Source organism: Pseudonaja textilis, chromosome 5 (genome assembly GCF_049901715.1).
Source record: "Pseudonaja textilis isolate UNSWEBS1 chromosome 5, rPseTex1.2, whole genome shotgun sequence".
Taxonomy (NCBI): domain Eukaryota; kingdom Metazoa; phylum Chordata; class Lepidosauria; order Squamata; family Elapidae; genus Pseudonaja; species Pseudonaja textilis.
Window position 1 is genome coordinate 46,095,513 of NC_141994.1, and position 15,409 is coordinate 46,110,921.

The window sequence follows — 15,409 nt, forward strand, 5'->3', positions numbered from 1 at the left end:
AAAAGTTGAGCACTTTATAAAGTCCCTGGAAAGTGTGGATATTTCACCTGTTTCAATAGCTTAGCTGAGTTCTAAGTTGCAAACTGGTAGCATACTTGCTCAGTCTTGACTCTCTGCTTCACTATTAGAATAAAGCACCATGAAATGTCTTCCATCCTTCTCATTTGATAGTCTCCAAACAGTGGTATCTCTCTTTGCCTTTAGTTCAATGTATGTAAAACATATGGGACAGACTCTAAAACAAATGTTGTACCTGGGATTTCAACTAAATAGACCCCAGTTGTTCTTAGACATGGTACAGCTGTGCTGTTTGTCCTGTTCATGTTGGGAGCCCAATACTTAAAAGTTTTCTCCCATAAGTAACAGATCTGTAATAGTCATAGAGAGTGCTAAACAATAAACAATGATTTGTAAACACTCAATGAGCCTGATAGGACATTTTCTGATCAACACATTTTATTAAAAAGCATACACATGTTGAGTTACAAGTATAATTCATATAACCTTATTCCTTTTAATTCAATGTGTTGAAATACGCTTGCATAATCCTTATCACAAAACACATTGAACCATTAACTGATTAGCCTTGCATAACATACTAAATAAGAGACAATAAAGTTGTAGCCTAACATGCTGTGCAACTCCAGTCAGTAGGGTGTGTGGGACTGGTGAACCTAGTAATCGTTCATCAGCATTTTCTGAATTAGGCATTTATCTTGAGGAAACTAAGCTGAGCTCTCAGTCCTTCTGCATACAAATTCACATCTGATTACTCATGTTTTTATTTCTGCATCCTACTTTAGGTAGAATAATATTTAGCTGTTGGGAATGGTAACACTTACCAATCTACTGAAAATCACTTGAGAGTCATATCAGAAAATCACAGTCTGTAGCTTTCTAAAACAGCATATGGAACTTATCTGAAATTAGAAATGGCTTCCAAAAGATGTATCAATCTTTGTGGATGGACTTCGCTGCTACACTGGATACAGAATAGAATGGTAGGGGAAGTGTTAGTCAACAGAGCTGTAGTTTTAAATGTTTATTTGTTCTGTTTTGCTGTCCTATATAGCACTAAGGTGGCTGGCCAGCATCGGTCACTTAAATTAGTTGTTCTGCTCCTACTATTTCACTCATCAATATTTTTAAAAATGCAGGTACATTGAGGATTCACTCACAAAACAAATGAGAAAGCTGTGTTCCAGCATACATAATAAATGGTTCATGCTCATTTTGACCCTCCATCAGCAGACTTGCAGGAATTCTATTCTCTCTCCACCTCATTAAAAGGCATGCCTCAAGAATTCAGTGCCTAAAAATGTTTTTAGTTTTCTTTTTCACACCACCATAACAATATAGGAATGTAATAACTCTAATATTGCACTTCTAACCAAATAAAACCAGAATAATTTATAAGTGAGACACAATTAAACATAGGTCACAGTACTAAAATGCTGATTCTTTTTATCTGCAGAGGTCACTGATTTTAAAAAGATCAAAGTAGTTGAAAAACAAAACATTGTATTTTTTGGCTAAAATAATTTATTTATTTTATTGGCTAAAATAATAATTTATTTCAAAGTTATGGATAAAGAAAAAAACTGAACACACACAGAAATTTTGCATCTAATTACACTACTGATGTAACACAGTTAAAACAGGTTTTGTTTTGATTGTTCTATTTTTGAAGATGGAAGTGTAGCATCACCATTTTTGGGCTAGCTCAATAAGTAGTTTGAGGTTGTTTTTTTGTATATATATGATTGTTTTGGGAATAGACAGCATTTCAGGATAACTTCAGTGGATAGCTTGTGTTAAACTCAATAATTATAATAGTTTTGAAGCAGAAGGCCTTAAATTACTGAAGATGAAGATATTGAATATTTTTGATATTAGATATATTGTCAATAGGAGCAGTCCTTAATAAGGAAAACCACTGATTGTAATCAAATGGGGACAGATTGATGCAGCTCAGTATAATTTATAACAGCATGTTATCTGCATCATGGATTGCTCAAAGTTACTATATTTTCCTGTATATCCTAAAGGTGCTTCCATATGTGACCTATTTTTTTTCATATTATACCATCATGCAAAATGTGCTTATCCAAATAATCTAAAATCTGAATATAACATAGTAATGTTTCAATATAGGTATATTCAAGCTTACATATACAGACATAAATCCTTAGTTATGTATTATTGGAATGAAAGGAAGGAAAATAATACCTCTTTGGTATTACCCCTATGCATGATCTCCCCTACCATAATTTCATTCCACTAAGCAGAGGTAGCATAAGTCCAGTAGATAATATTTTTATTGTATGTTTTTAGCCTTAAATATTTGTCTTAGTTTCCTAGTCAAATATTTAAGTTAATCTTACTAAATGCAAATAGTGAATTGTGCTTAGATCATTATTTTATGGGACGGATACCATGTTACTGCTAGATTTTTTTTTTATATTTAGCCAATTGTAGGAGTTTAGGCTTAAACCTAATGACCCCGGATATTTACATTATCACAAATATACGTCATGCAGGAAGGCAATAGTGCAGATAAAAAATAAGGGGGTATTATATACAAAATAAATATTGGGATACACAGGCTTCGGTTAAAATGCTTAGCAAAGCATTTTTAAATCATTTCTTCTTCAAGCTATGCTTGTTTTGTACTTCTTACCTATAATCTAGAGGACAATAGTAATTTAATATCTCTTTCTCCATAACATGCTCTTTCATTTGTCATCCAACTGCAAAGTTTTTTTTTAATGAGAAAAACAATTGGTGACTGGACAGAAGGCCTTTTCAAGCTTTGGTTGGGTTTACATACAAGTTAGAATGTAACCATTGTCATTTATTCTTTTGATTTTTAACTTGCACATCAAAATAGCATAGTCAGAAAACTATGAATAAAAATGAAAGATGACTTGAAATGCCTGTCAACCTTTGGAATATCTTGTGGTTTCTCATCTAAGTATTAAGCAGATTCAGAATAATAGAAGGAACCTTGGAGGTCTTCTAGTGAGTCCAACTCTTGTTCAAGGAGAAGATCCTATTCCATTATAAATGGCTGTCCAATGTCTTCTTAAAAATCTCCAGCACCCACAACATCTGAGGGCAAGCTATTCCCTTGATTGGTTGTTCTAAAAAAGAAAAGAAAAGAAAAGGACCTATACATTGACTACAGAGCTGATTGTATCAAAAGTAAGTCACACAACCCACAACTCCGCATCCAACCCCACCCCATCCAATCCAACATCACTCAAAACTAGGCATGCACGCCCCTAACTACCTCTATTCCGACCACAACTGGCCTTAAATGCAAGCTACTCAATGCAAGAAGCCTTGTAAATAAAATAGCTGAATTCCTCCTCTTACTAAATACAGCTAAATCCGACATTATATTTGTCTGTGAAACATGGCTCAATGCATCTCTCCCTGACTCCATTACCACAGTAAGAGACTATCATGTTTACTGATCAGATCGTGAAATCCATAGAGGAGGTGGTGTTGCTATCTTCTATAAAAAGTCCCTACATCTAAAAAACATCCAAGTTACCCAGGAGCTTGCTATTCCAGAGACCATCGTCTGTGAACTGTCCTTAAATATCACATTTCGGTTCTTACTATGTTACAGAGCCCCTGATTATGACATCTAATGCAAACAAGCTAAATACACTACTAACATGGGCAGCATCCTGCCCACACGCTTTTATCTTTCCTGGTGACTTCAATCTACCTCATATTAACTGGACCCTTAATGAATGTACCGACAACACTAGATTTAACAACTACCTCGATCTCATCTTCTGCAATAGTTTGAATTCAATTTACGGAATACAAATTAAAGAACCCTTTTCCAACAGTGACCACAACATGATTGACTTTTGTCTCAACATACGTCCACACAAAAATCATCACAATGATGGAATTCCCAATTATAACTTCAAAAAAGGTAACTACGATCTTATAAACAACGATTTCTCATCCCTTGATTGGCAATTTCTATTCTCTGGATGCAATACTGTAGAAGACCATTACAACATATTTTTACTTGAAGTCAAAAGAGTCATCAAACTATATGTACCATTAACAACTCCCAAAACCAAAAAAAACCAAATTACCCAAAACAATAAGGAAGCTTCAATCCAAAAAGAAATCACTTTGGCGGAAAAACAAATCTGGTCACATTGCCAACTTCAAAAGCCGATACAAAAATTTATGCCACCAGATAAAAACTGAATGCACCAATTATCACATTAAACAAGAAGAAAACCTTCTACACACCAATTCCACCGACACTTTCTACAATTTTATAAACAACAAACTAAAAGACTCAAGGGCCATCCCACCCCTGAAAGGACCTAATGGTAAAGACTGCAACAACGACACTATTAAAGCCAACCTCTTTAACACATTCTTTGGCTCAGTATTTGTAAACAGCAATGGATCATGCCCAGTATTTTCTAGTCGAATCACAGACAAATACAATGATCTAATACATATCGATTTTACAGAAGACATGGTTGAAAAAGCACTACGCAATCAAAAAACCATCTCTATCTATTGGACCAGATTAAATATATGCCTACTTCTTAAAAAAGCTACCCACTGCCATAGCCGAACCTCTAAGCATAAACTTTGAAAAATCTTTCAGGACCAACTCCTTGACAAAACTATGGTCACAAGCCATGGTCATCCCCATCTTCAAAAAGGGAGACCCCAGCCTAGTTGAAAATTACAGACCAATCTCTTTATGCTGTGTCACCTGTAAAGTCATGGAATCAATTATTAAACAATCCATCATAGTCCACTTAGAAACAAACCAAACAATTTGGTTTTAGGAAAAAAACTATCATGTAATCTGCAACTCTTACACTGCAAAAACATATGGACTATACAACTCAATCAGGGCAAAGCAATAGACACAATCTACATAGACTTCTGTAAAGCCTTTGATTCAGTGGTACATGACAAACTACTCCTAAAACTAAAATCTTACAGTGTCTCTGGACAGCTGCATAACTGGATAGAAGCATTCCTGTCAAACAGACAACAAATGGTCAAAATTGGGAGCGTCCTATCAAATTCTGTACCTGTCAACAGTGGGGTCCCCCAAGGCAGTGTTCATACTCTACATAAATGACCTCTGTGATCATATCAAGAGCAACTGCGTTCTCTTCGCTGATGATGTAAAAGTATTCAACACCACAGACACTACTACCCTTCAAAAAGATCTTGACTATGTATCAGAATGGTCAAGCAAATGGCAACTTCAAATCTCAGCAAATAAATGCTCTGTCCTACATATTGGCAAAAAAAATCAGAAAATAAAATACAGGCTGAATAGTCAAGACCTTGTTGAGGATCCAAACTCTGTCAAAGATCTTGGAGTACTCATCTCAAATGACCTAAGTGCTAGAGCCCACTGTAACTATATAGCCAAAAAGGCATTAAGAGTTGTTAACCTAATCTTACGTAGCTTTTTCTCTGGTAATATTACACTAATAACTAGAGCATACAAAACATACAAAACACCAATACTCAAATATAGCTCATCAGTCTGGAACCCACATTGCGTATCTGATATTAACATAGTTGAGAAAGTCCAGAAATATTTCACAAGAAGAGTTCTCCACTCCTCTACTCATTGCAGAATACCTTATGCCACCAGACTCGAAATTCTAGACCTAGAAAATCTAGAACTACACCGCCTTCAGTCCGATCTAAGAATAGTATATAAAATCATACATTGCAATGTCCTATCAATGAATACTTCAGCTTCAACCATAACTACACTAGAGCAAACAATAGATACAAACTCAAGGTTAATCGCACCAAACTTGATTGCAGGAAATAAGACTTCAGCAACAGAGTGGTCAATGTTTGGAATACTCTACCTGACTCTGTGTTTTTTTCCCCCCAATCCCAAAAACTTTAACCTTAGACTGTCTACTATTGACCTCACCCCTTTCCTAAGAGGTCTGTAGGAGGCGTGCATAAGCGCACCAACGTGCCTACTGTCCCTGTCCTATTGTTTCTTTTATATATTTTTTTAATTTTTCTTAAATGAATCCATGTATTCTTAACTATGTTTTTACTTATACCTATTATCTTGTAAGCAATTCACAAATAAAATAATAATAAAATAAATAAATAATTGTAAGGAAATTTCTTATTTCTAGGTTGGATCTTTCCTTGATTAGTTTCCATCCATTGCTTTTTATCTTGCTTTCAACCGCTATGGAAAATAAAGTTGAATCCCTCTTGTTTGTGGCAGCCCCTTAGATATTAGAAGACTGCTATCATGTCACCCTTAGTTCTTCTTTCATTAGACGAGATATACCCAGTTCCTGCACCTGTTCTTCATAAGTTTTAATCTCCAGTCCCCTAATTGTTTTTGTTGCTCTTCTCCGTACTCTTTCCAGAGTCTCAACATATTTTTTATATCATGGCAATCAAAACTGTATGCAATATTCCAAGTGTGGTTTTACCAAGGCATTTAAAGCAGTACTAACACTTCACATGATCTTGACTCTATCCCTTTGTTGATGCAGCCTAGGACAGCATTGTTGTTTTTTTGGTGGCTACAGGACATTGCTAGTTCAAATTTAGGTGATTGTTCAGCGGAAGTCACAAATCCCTCTCAGAATCTGTTGTTAAGCCAGCTACCACTAATTCTATACTATGCATTTGGGGTTATTTTGCCTGTGTAAAACCTTAGTTTCTCATCATTTAATTTCATTTTGTTGGATAGGGTCCAATGTACAAATCTCTTTAAGATCCTTTTGGATCTTGAGCCTACCTTCTGGAGTGATGGCTATTCTTACCAGCTTGGTGTTGTCTGCAGTTTTGATGAGTTCCCCTTCTTTCCTCTCATCTAAATAATGTATGAAGATGTTAAAGACAATTGGACCTTTCTTTCTGCACCAACTCAGAAAGCTCAAACTGCCCAAGGAGCTGCTGATACAGTTCTACAGAGGAATTATTGAGTCTATCATCTGCACCTCTATAACTGTCTGGTTTGGTTCTGCAACCCAACAAGACAGACTCCAGAGAGTAATTAGGACTGCAGAAAAAACAATTACTACCAACCTGCCTTCAATTGAGGACCTGTATACTGCATGAGTCAAAAAGAGGGCTGTGAAAATATTTACAGACCCCCTCACATCCTGGACATAAACTATTTCAACTCCTACCCAGAGGTGGTATTCAGCAGGTTCTGACAGGTTCTGGAGAACCGGTAGCATTAATTTTGAATAGTTCGGAGAACCAGCAAATACCACTTCTGACTGGCCTCGCCCCCATCTCTTCTCTGCCTCCTGAGTCCCAGCTGATTGGCTGGTTCTTCTTTGGTTGCCCTGTACAGGAGACCGGAGCTGGAAAGCAGATTAGTGGGGTGGGGAGGGAATGGGGACTTTGCAGTATCTTTCCCCGGCCATGCCCACCAACCACACCCACCAAGCCACGCCATGCCCACCAAGTCACACCTACAGAACCTGTAATAAATTTTTTTTAATCCCACCACTGTTCCTACCCTCAAAACGACTCTATAGAGCACTGCATATCAGAACAACTAGACACAAGGACGTTTTTCCTGAACGTTATCACTCTGCTAAACAAATAATTCCTTCAACATTGTCCAACTATTTACAAAGTCTGCACTACTATTACTGTTAACCTTCTCATCACTCCTTATCACCCATCCCCTCCCACTTGTGACTGTATGACTGTAACTTTGTCGCTTGTATCCTTACGATTTATATTGACTGATTTAACTGCTTATTGTACCCCATGACTATTATTAAATGTTGTACCTGATGACTTGACAAATGTATCTTTTCTTTTATGTACATTGAAAGCATTTGCACCAAGACAAATTTCTTGTGTGTCCAATCACACTTGGCCAATAAAGAATTCTATTCTATTCTATTCTAAGACAGAATCTTGAAGTACTCCACTGTATACTTCCCTCCATGTAGATGCAGTTCTGTTAAGGACATGTTGTGTGCGATTGATTATCTAGTTATTAATCCATCTGCTGGTGATGCTGTTTAACCCATATTTTTTCTGTCTTTGTACAACAGTCAACTTATAGAGGTTGTGGGTTCTCTGTTCTTGGACATTTTTAAGAAAAGACTGGGCAGCCACCTGTCATGGATAGTTTAAAAATTTTCCTGCATATTCCAGAAGGAAGAGCTAGATAATCCTTGTAGTTCCAAATTGATTATGAGTTACAACCATCAATGCCACCACAAAATTAGAATTGTGAAAAGGCATTTGCTGATGCTTCAATATTTCAAAGGATAGACCTGGTAACTAAGATAAACAATGGTAATATGATATTAGAGGCATTTTACTTTTCTACAAATTATGTAATTTTGAGTGAAGGATCATAAATGCACAGGAACTGCTTTTAATGCCATCCTTCTTTGTTTCAAAAAACTTACCAGAGATTGTGCTAACAAAAAAACACCCGACAACAAAACCCAGAAAATATTTTTCAGTTTATGTGCATATCCTGATCTGACCATAAACCAGAAGAGTTTCTTCCTCTCATAATTTGTTTTAAGGCCTGTACCACAGCCTGGAACATAAGCAGAGTGCCATTCCCCTCTTGCTGACTTCCATGCACTTGGGATTGAAGGGTAATGCTTTGGAATTGTATGACATAAATTAATAATTTAGTATAAAGCTACATAATGTGTTTTCTGATTCTCAGGAGTACCTGTACTATGCGTTAAAGAAACTATACTGGTACCAGGGACAGTTTATAGACAGAGGAAGGTGCGCCATTTAGTGGAAATATGGAGGCAGTAAAGCTGAGGGAATGGGGTAAAATGAGGAAGAGTCCAAAGACAATTGGTACAAGTGAGCTGGCTCCAGTGGTGAGACAGTTATTTTCCCCATTAAAAACAAAGAAAATTTTGCAAGCACAAGGGACCAAGCAGCCACTTTGTGCAGCTTTTATTCTATTTGGAACAGACCTATAAATAGAGTCCTCTATTTTGGCCTGCTTGACGTCACACTTCAAAACTCTCTGCTAGTCTCCAGAATCTGCAGCAGGAAGAATCCTGAGCTGCATGAAGGAAGAGAGGAAGAAGTCCTTTCTCTCTACAGCTGATTTTTTTATTGGTCTTTCTTTGAAGCATACTGCTGTTTGTTATTTTTCAAGTGCAACTGCTGAAGATTCTAAATAGAATGACTCCATAAATAGGCTACTGATATTTATAAACAATCTAGTAATTTTAGCAAGGAAGAGAGTTTGAAGGTTAACAAAGCCTGGTTTTCAGCTCTAACATCAAAATAAAACAACCCTTAACAAAACAGCATGTAGATAGAATCAGTTGCCAGCCACAGCTGCTGGCAAAATGTCAGGGTACCAGATAAAGAGAACCAGCCTATTAACTCAGAAGCTCATAACTCCATACTGTTGTACTGGATTGATGCTGACTGTGAAAGCCTTCACCAATATAATCTGAAGTATATTCGTGTTAAATAAACATATATAAGAAACCCAAGGTAGATCCAAAAGGGTGCATTCTGAATGCAAACTACTTTGAAACTGCAATTATACACAGATTGTGTATAAGAAATGCAGATTGTTAAGAAATGCAGATTCAGAAGCTTTCTGACCTAGGATATCAGATGGGAGTTGTGAAATAAATAGCTTGAGAAGTCTTCAATTAGTTATGGATAAGGGCATATAAAGATCTCCTGTATTTATAATGTCAGCAGGAAGAGGAGTCTGACTTTCACTGTTATGAGGCCAGCTGAGGTTAATTTTTGTTTTCATATTGTAGTCTGAGACAATTCCATGGGCAGGAAGGAAAAGGGATTTTTTTGCCTTAGTAAAATTGACTGATGGGAATAGAATTTTCTATTTTTTCTTGCAATTGACAACAGAGTTCTAAGTTCAGCATATTATTATCTTACTTTTCAACCTATCCATCAGACATTTTAGTAAGTTGCATGTTCATATACACTGTAAACTAGATAGCTTGTTAATATAAACTACAAACTTGTTTCAGCTCCTTCACCCTCTTTAGCTTTGCAGAACAAGCAAAATCAAAACCGTACATTCAGTTTTATGCAAAAGTTTAGATTAGGGTGTACAAATTGCATGCTTCAGTGAACCTCTGAATGAAAGGAAGCTATCACAATCTCTTCATGGTACAAAATTAAAAATATTTTTCTGTAGATCTAAAAGCATAACGACTATTTATGTGCAGCCTGCTAGAGTTTTGCAAGCTGCAGCAGTTTAAGAAAAGCTGATAAAGGACAACCTTTGCTCTTTTCCTTTCTTCTGACTTTAATGAATGAGATGTCTTTCAAATGAAATGAAATGATACAAAATGATGCAAAAGTAAACCACCTTGTCCTTTCCATTAAAAAAGTGGTTTAATATTTTTTTCCCTTATTTCAAATGGCTTTATTTATAACGTTTCAAGTGTAGAACCTAGTATAGGATCATCCAAGGACCATGGTGTATGCAAACCACACTTCTACAGGTCAAGAGAAAATATCTTCCATGGATCCTAAGGCAGGAGTCCAGCTTAGCTATAGAGCAGCTTATTTAGTCCATTTGGCTCAATCTTTTCAACTTGTCTTCCCTCTCTTGCTTAGGAGATGGGACCCATAGCATTCCCTACCTCCCTGCTCTGATGGGTTGGGTTTAATTAGGAAAATACAGCTCTTCAAATAGCCTGGTGCCAAGCCATGAAGGGCTTTGAAAGTAACAACCAGTACCTTGAATTGGATCTGGAAGGAAGTCAGCAGCCAATGAAACACCCACAGGAGAGTTAACACATGAGCAAATCTGGGCCTGCACAAAACCAGCAGTCTGCCTCATATTGAACTAATTGAAACCTCCAGATACTTTTTAAGGACAGCCCCATTGCAATAGTCAAAATGAGAGGTGACATGGGTGTGGCTAGGTGTGAGCAGGAATTGGTGGTCCAGGAAAGGGTGTAAACTTTGTACAACCTGAAATTGTGAAAAGGCCCCCCTGGCCATGTCTGCTACCTGTTCCTCCTGTGATCTGACCATGACAGGGGGACCAAAGATAGGGCCATCAATTCCATGTCACATTGTCACTGCTTCGACAAGAACACCAAAACAGGTGTGTGACCACTATTCCTAATTGGGTCATGGTCAGGCACATAGAAGTCACTGTGTCCATGAAATCCTGACCTACCTTCCACCCCCATGAATGGAAGACTGAGGGCCCTCAGAACAATAAGCCTGGGGAACACCACTGTAAATCCTGCAGTGAGTTCAAGGAATCCGGGTAGGGAAGCTGCCACTGATCCCTCAAGCCCAACAATAGAAAAAGGATCTCACAACCAAGCACTTGTGGATCCTTGCTCTGGAGGCTGCCAAAGATACTCTGATGACAACAACCGTACCCTCTCCCTGGCCATGTAGTCTAGGTTGGTGCCATACTTGATAATCAGCTGGGCCCATTTCTGAGAGAGCAATGCTTCCTTCCAGGCCCAGCCAGATCTTAGTGATAAAAGAAATATTGTTCTTACCACTCTATGCATCTGATAAGCTGCAGCTCACAGAAGCTTATGCTTTGTAATAAAATTTGTTAGTTGAAAAGGCTGCTACCACACTCCTTATTTTTGGCCACCATGGACTGACATGACCCTTTTTTTCCTGCAATGCCCATAATATATAACAAAGCATTTTAGTACATGTAGTTATGTTTCTCATAGTCTGATTGTCATTCAAATTTACCAAAAGTCATTCCTGACTTTTCTGTGTCCCACTCAAAGGAAAACTCTTGCACATGATTCAAAATTTTTTAAAAATGGAAAGAAGCAAAAAAAGAGAGGAAATAATAAAACGCTAAACACATAAGCTGAGGAAGCCTTCTGTGGGTAACTGTCTCCCTCGCCATTAAGGTATCTTCTTGGAAATTAGATCATTCTTACTAGAAATGCTTTATGAACAATTAACAACCAAGATACTGAGAATGTTATTTATAAATCCAGCGAGGCAAAGATATTCCTGAGGGACTAAAAATTCCACCTCATCCCAGTTCTCTTCTCTTGGGTCTCATCAAAGCTCTCTCTGAGGCAATTGTGTCAGCCAAGCGAACTCTGCTGCTTACAGCAAAACCTAGTTGCTTGTAATACATGTAAGGTCATTTTTTGAAAATTAATGGGAACATGCTAGGTGGAAAATGGTCTGTACAACATCTTGGGGCAATTTGATTCATTAAGTTATAAAGACAATCCTCAACAACAACAAAAACTAGCCTTAACTTTACAGAATTGGTTTCTCCAATTTAGTACCCCCAGGTACATTGAGGCTAACTTCTCAAAATATTGATGTTCTATGTTTTAATTTTATGTTAATTTTAAGCCATTCTCAAAAAAAGTGATATAAACTGAAATAATGCTAAATAAATAACTCATAATTTCAGAGGGAGAGGTCCCACAATCAATGCACCTTCCTGTAAATAAAAAAAAGGGGGGGGGAGAGAATGGTTAAGGGGAAATAAATTGCATAGCTACTCTTGGCCCTTTAACGTAGGAGCAAAGAGAATAGGACCTCTCCCTATAATTAGCTCTTCCTCTTCCTCCTCCTCTTCCTCCTCCTCCTTTGTGCAAAGAAAGACCAATTTCATACAATGGAATTTTATTTTTTAAAAGTAAAGAAAAATATTTTACAACATAGCTTTTAATTTTAAATAGTGAGATGGAAAACAATCAATGACTGAGGGAATAAAAATATCAGGCTGCTCAAATTTACAGACAGCATTCGGAAGAATTTCCAAATAAAAATAAACAAAGGTTAACAAAAAATATACAACAAAACCAAAGGTTCTGAGCAGATCTCAATATGGCATAACAACTTTGATCTAAAGAGGTGCCAGTCTATATTAAATCCACAAGGACTGACCATGCAACAAGAAAAATAATTACCAGAGAGTTAAATACATAGAAAAAGAAACAAAATTTAATGCAAATGCTTACTCTTCCAGAGAACAGACAACCCTTAGAACAGATGTAACTTCTATGCTGGTTTGTTATCTGGAAAATTCTCCCTGAAAATTATAATGTACTGTATATCAAGTTTGGAGAGAAATCTTAGCTCTTTCTTTACAGTCTTAAATTCTGGATTCTCAATTTATGAATCACAATCTGATTTAAGCTGAATCATGACAATAGTAATATTTGTACTATATATCTACTTGATAAACAGTTAAGAAGTAGGCATCCTCACTCCTGTTTGGATTAAAAGCTGGATCAAAAGAATGAAAAGATTGAAATTAGTACTATATTTAATACTAATCTCTCTAAATTAAAAGCCATCATAAATTTCTGCATAACTGCTTAGAATAAAAAGGCCCAGCTTAACACTATGATCTGATTTTCAATCTGCCCAGTATCCCAACCCTGCAGTAGGATGATTAGCAGGGGATAGCAAAAAGAAGAAGAAGGAATATATAGACATTACAGAAGTCAGAATTAAGATACACAGAAGAAACCACTCTTTACTTCATCACAGAGATACTATGAACCCGAAAACAATTCCACATATTTAATATATACCCAAATATCAGAAAATCCTTCTTGTTTTTTCTTACAAAGACATCCATTTTACAAAGATAGGTTTATTTTGAGAAAATACCAGCCCTTGATCATATAGCTACTTCCTAAGTTAAACCCAAACTAATCTTTGGTTCTTTGTCGTGGTGTGATTTCCCCACTACAACGTTTCTAACCAGAAAGCTTAGTTCTGACTTTGTGTTTTCATACACTACATCTACTACATCCATTCTCTCAAACAATTTTGTTTTACTGCCAGTCCATCCAAGCACATTTCACAGCTGCCACTTTTAGATGCAGGAAAGCAGACACTGATGCTTCACACTCATGCTGGGGTCCTATCAGCCTTTTAGAAACAGAACTCTCGTATCCCTGCTTCTTTATTCCAAAGCTGACACGATGCTCAAGTGGGAATCAGGATGGAACAGGAAAACCTACACACATTGAGTGAAAGAACCATAGCAATCTAAGAAAGATGAAAGAGACAGAGACAGACATTACTAAAACTCTCTTTCCCAAACTTTTTAACTGGGCAAAACAGTGCACCATAGGACAAAACCAGAGGTGGTATTCAGCAGGTTCTGACCAGTTCTGGAGAACCGGTAGCAGAAATTTTGAGTAGTTTGGAGAACCGGCAAATTCCACCTCTGACTGGCCTCGTCCCCATCAATTATCTGCCTCCCAAGTCCCAGCTGATCGGCTGGCTCTTCTTTTGTTGCCCTGCACAGGAGAACGGAGGTGGAAAGCAGGTTAGTGGGGTGCGGAGGGAATGGGATTTTGCAGTATATCCTTTCCCTGCCACGCCCACCAAGCCATGCCCACTAAGCCACGCCCACAGAACCGATAGTAAAACTTTTTGAATCCCACCACTGGACAAAACATTTTGAACCAAGGTACTTCCTATGAGCTAACTTACAGAACATGTTCAAAATCCAGGACCCATAACTCCCATGGAACTGAAATATAAAACATGTTATGACATAAAAATTATCATAAAACAATATAGGACATGATACAAAATGTCATAAAAGATTTCCTGAAGTTTGAGTGCTGTACTGTTCAACAGGGGCTATTTTCAACGCAAATACATCTTTTGATTGTATCCCAACTTTTCCAGGGAAGGAATACATTAGAAGTTATGTCATTGTTAAAGGCATTGAGAAATTGGCTTTGTGATTGAGATGCCTGTGCCTTTGTAAGAATGTGTCCTTTAACATTTTAATGATTGTTGCCAGATTCTTATGGGGTCATGTAGAGAGCATGGCTGGCTCTACAGGCAAAAGAGCAAATACAAATCCTAAGTATTTGTCTGAGCGAATCTTGTCAGCTTTGACTTGCCTAATTGTATTGCTTATTTGGAGTCTCTTTGTTTATGAATAGATTGGCTCAGTCTTTCTGAATGGATACAAAATCTCAATTTTCTCTTCAAGCTTCTGCTTGAGGCTGATTCCTATGACAGGAAGATTGGGACTGCTTTCTGCCTTTGTTAAGATTTTTTTTCTCCTCTTTTCATTTAGGCAAAATACTCTATCCTGCCACTTTTTAATATTAAGAATAAATAATATTTGAATCTGGGGAGGGGCTTCCTACACATGCTCATTAATCATATTAATTTCCACTTGTAAATGGATATCATTATAAGTAGATGACCATGCTTAAATATAGAAATGGGGCCTACTGTTTCCTAGGGTCTTGGTGCACTGCAGGGAGTCTTTCTAAAAGTATAATTTTACTATAAAAATAACAAATAATAGTTGGTGATTATTGATTTAACTATATTTAATTTGATGTTATGTTAATTAATAACATTGAAATCAAAATTTAGCTTTTATTCTCGCTGTACTCAC

At 37.0% G+C, this 15,409-nt stretch overlaps 1 protein-coding gene across 2 annotated transcripts in view; it reads right to left on the reverse strand.

Moving 5' to 3' along the window:
• Nucleotides 1-1,691: 1,691 nt before the first annotated feature.
• The window catches only part of TEF (TEF transcription factor, PAR bZIP family member), a 44,757-nt gene continuing 31,039 nt past the window's right edge, over nucleotides 1,692-15,409 (reverse strand). For both annotated transcript variants that reach the window (XM_087934743.1, XM_026697027.2), the window contains exon 5: nucleotides 1,692-3,143. In XM_087934743.1, coding sequence (XP_087790869.1) covers nucleotides 3,086-3,143 — 58 coding nt within the window. In that variant the 3' untranslated portion in view covers nucleotides 1,692-3,085. The remainder of the gene's footprint in view (nucleotides 3,144-15,409) is intronic.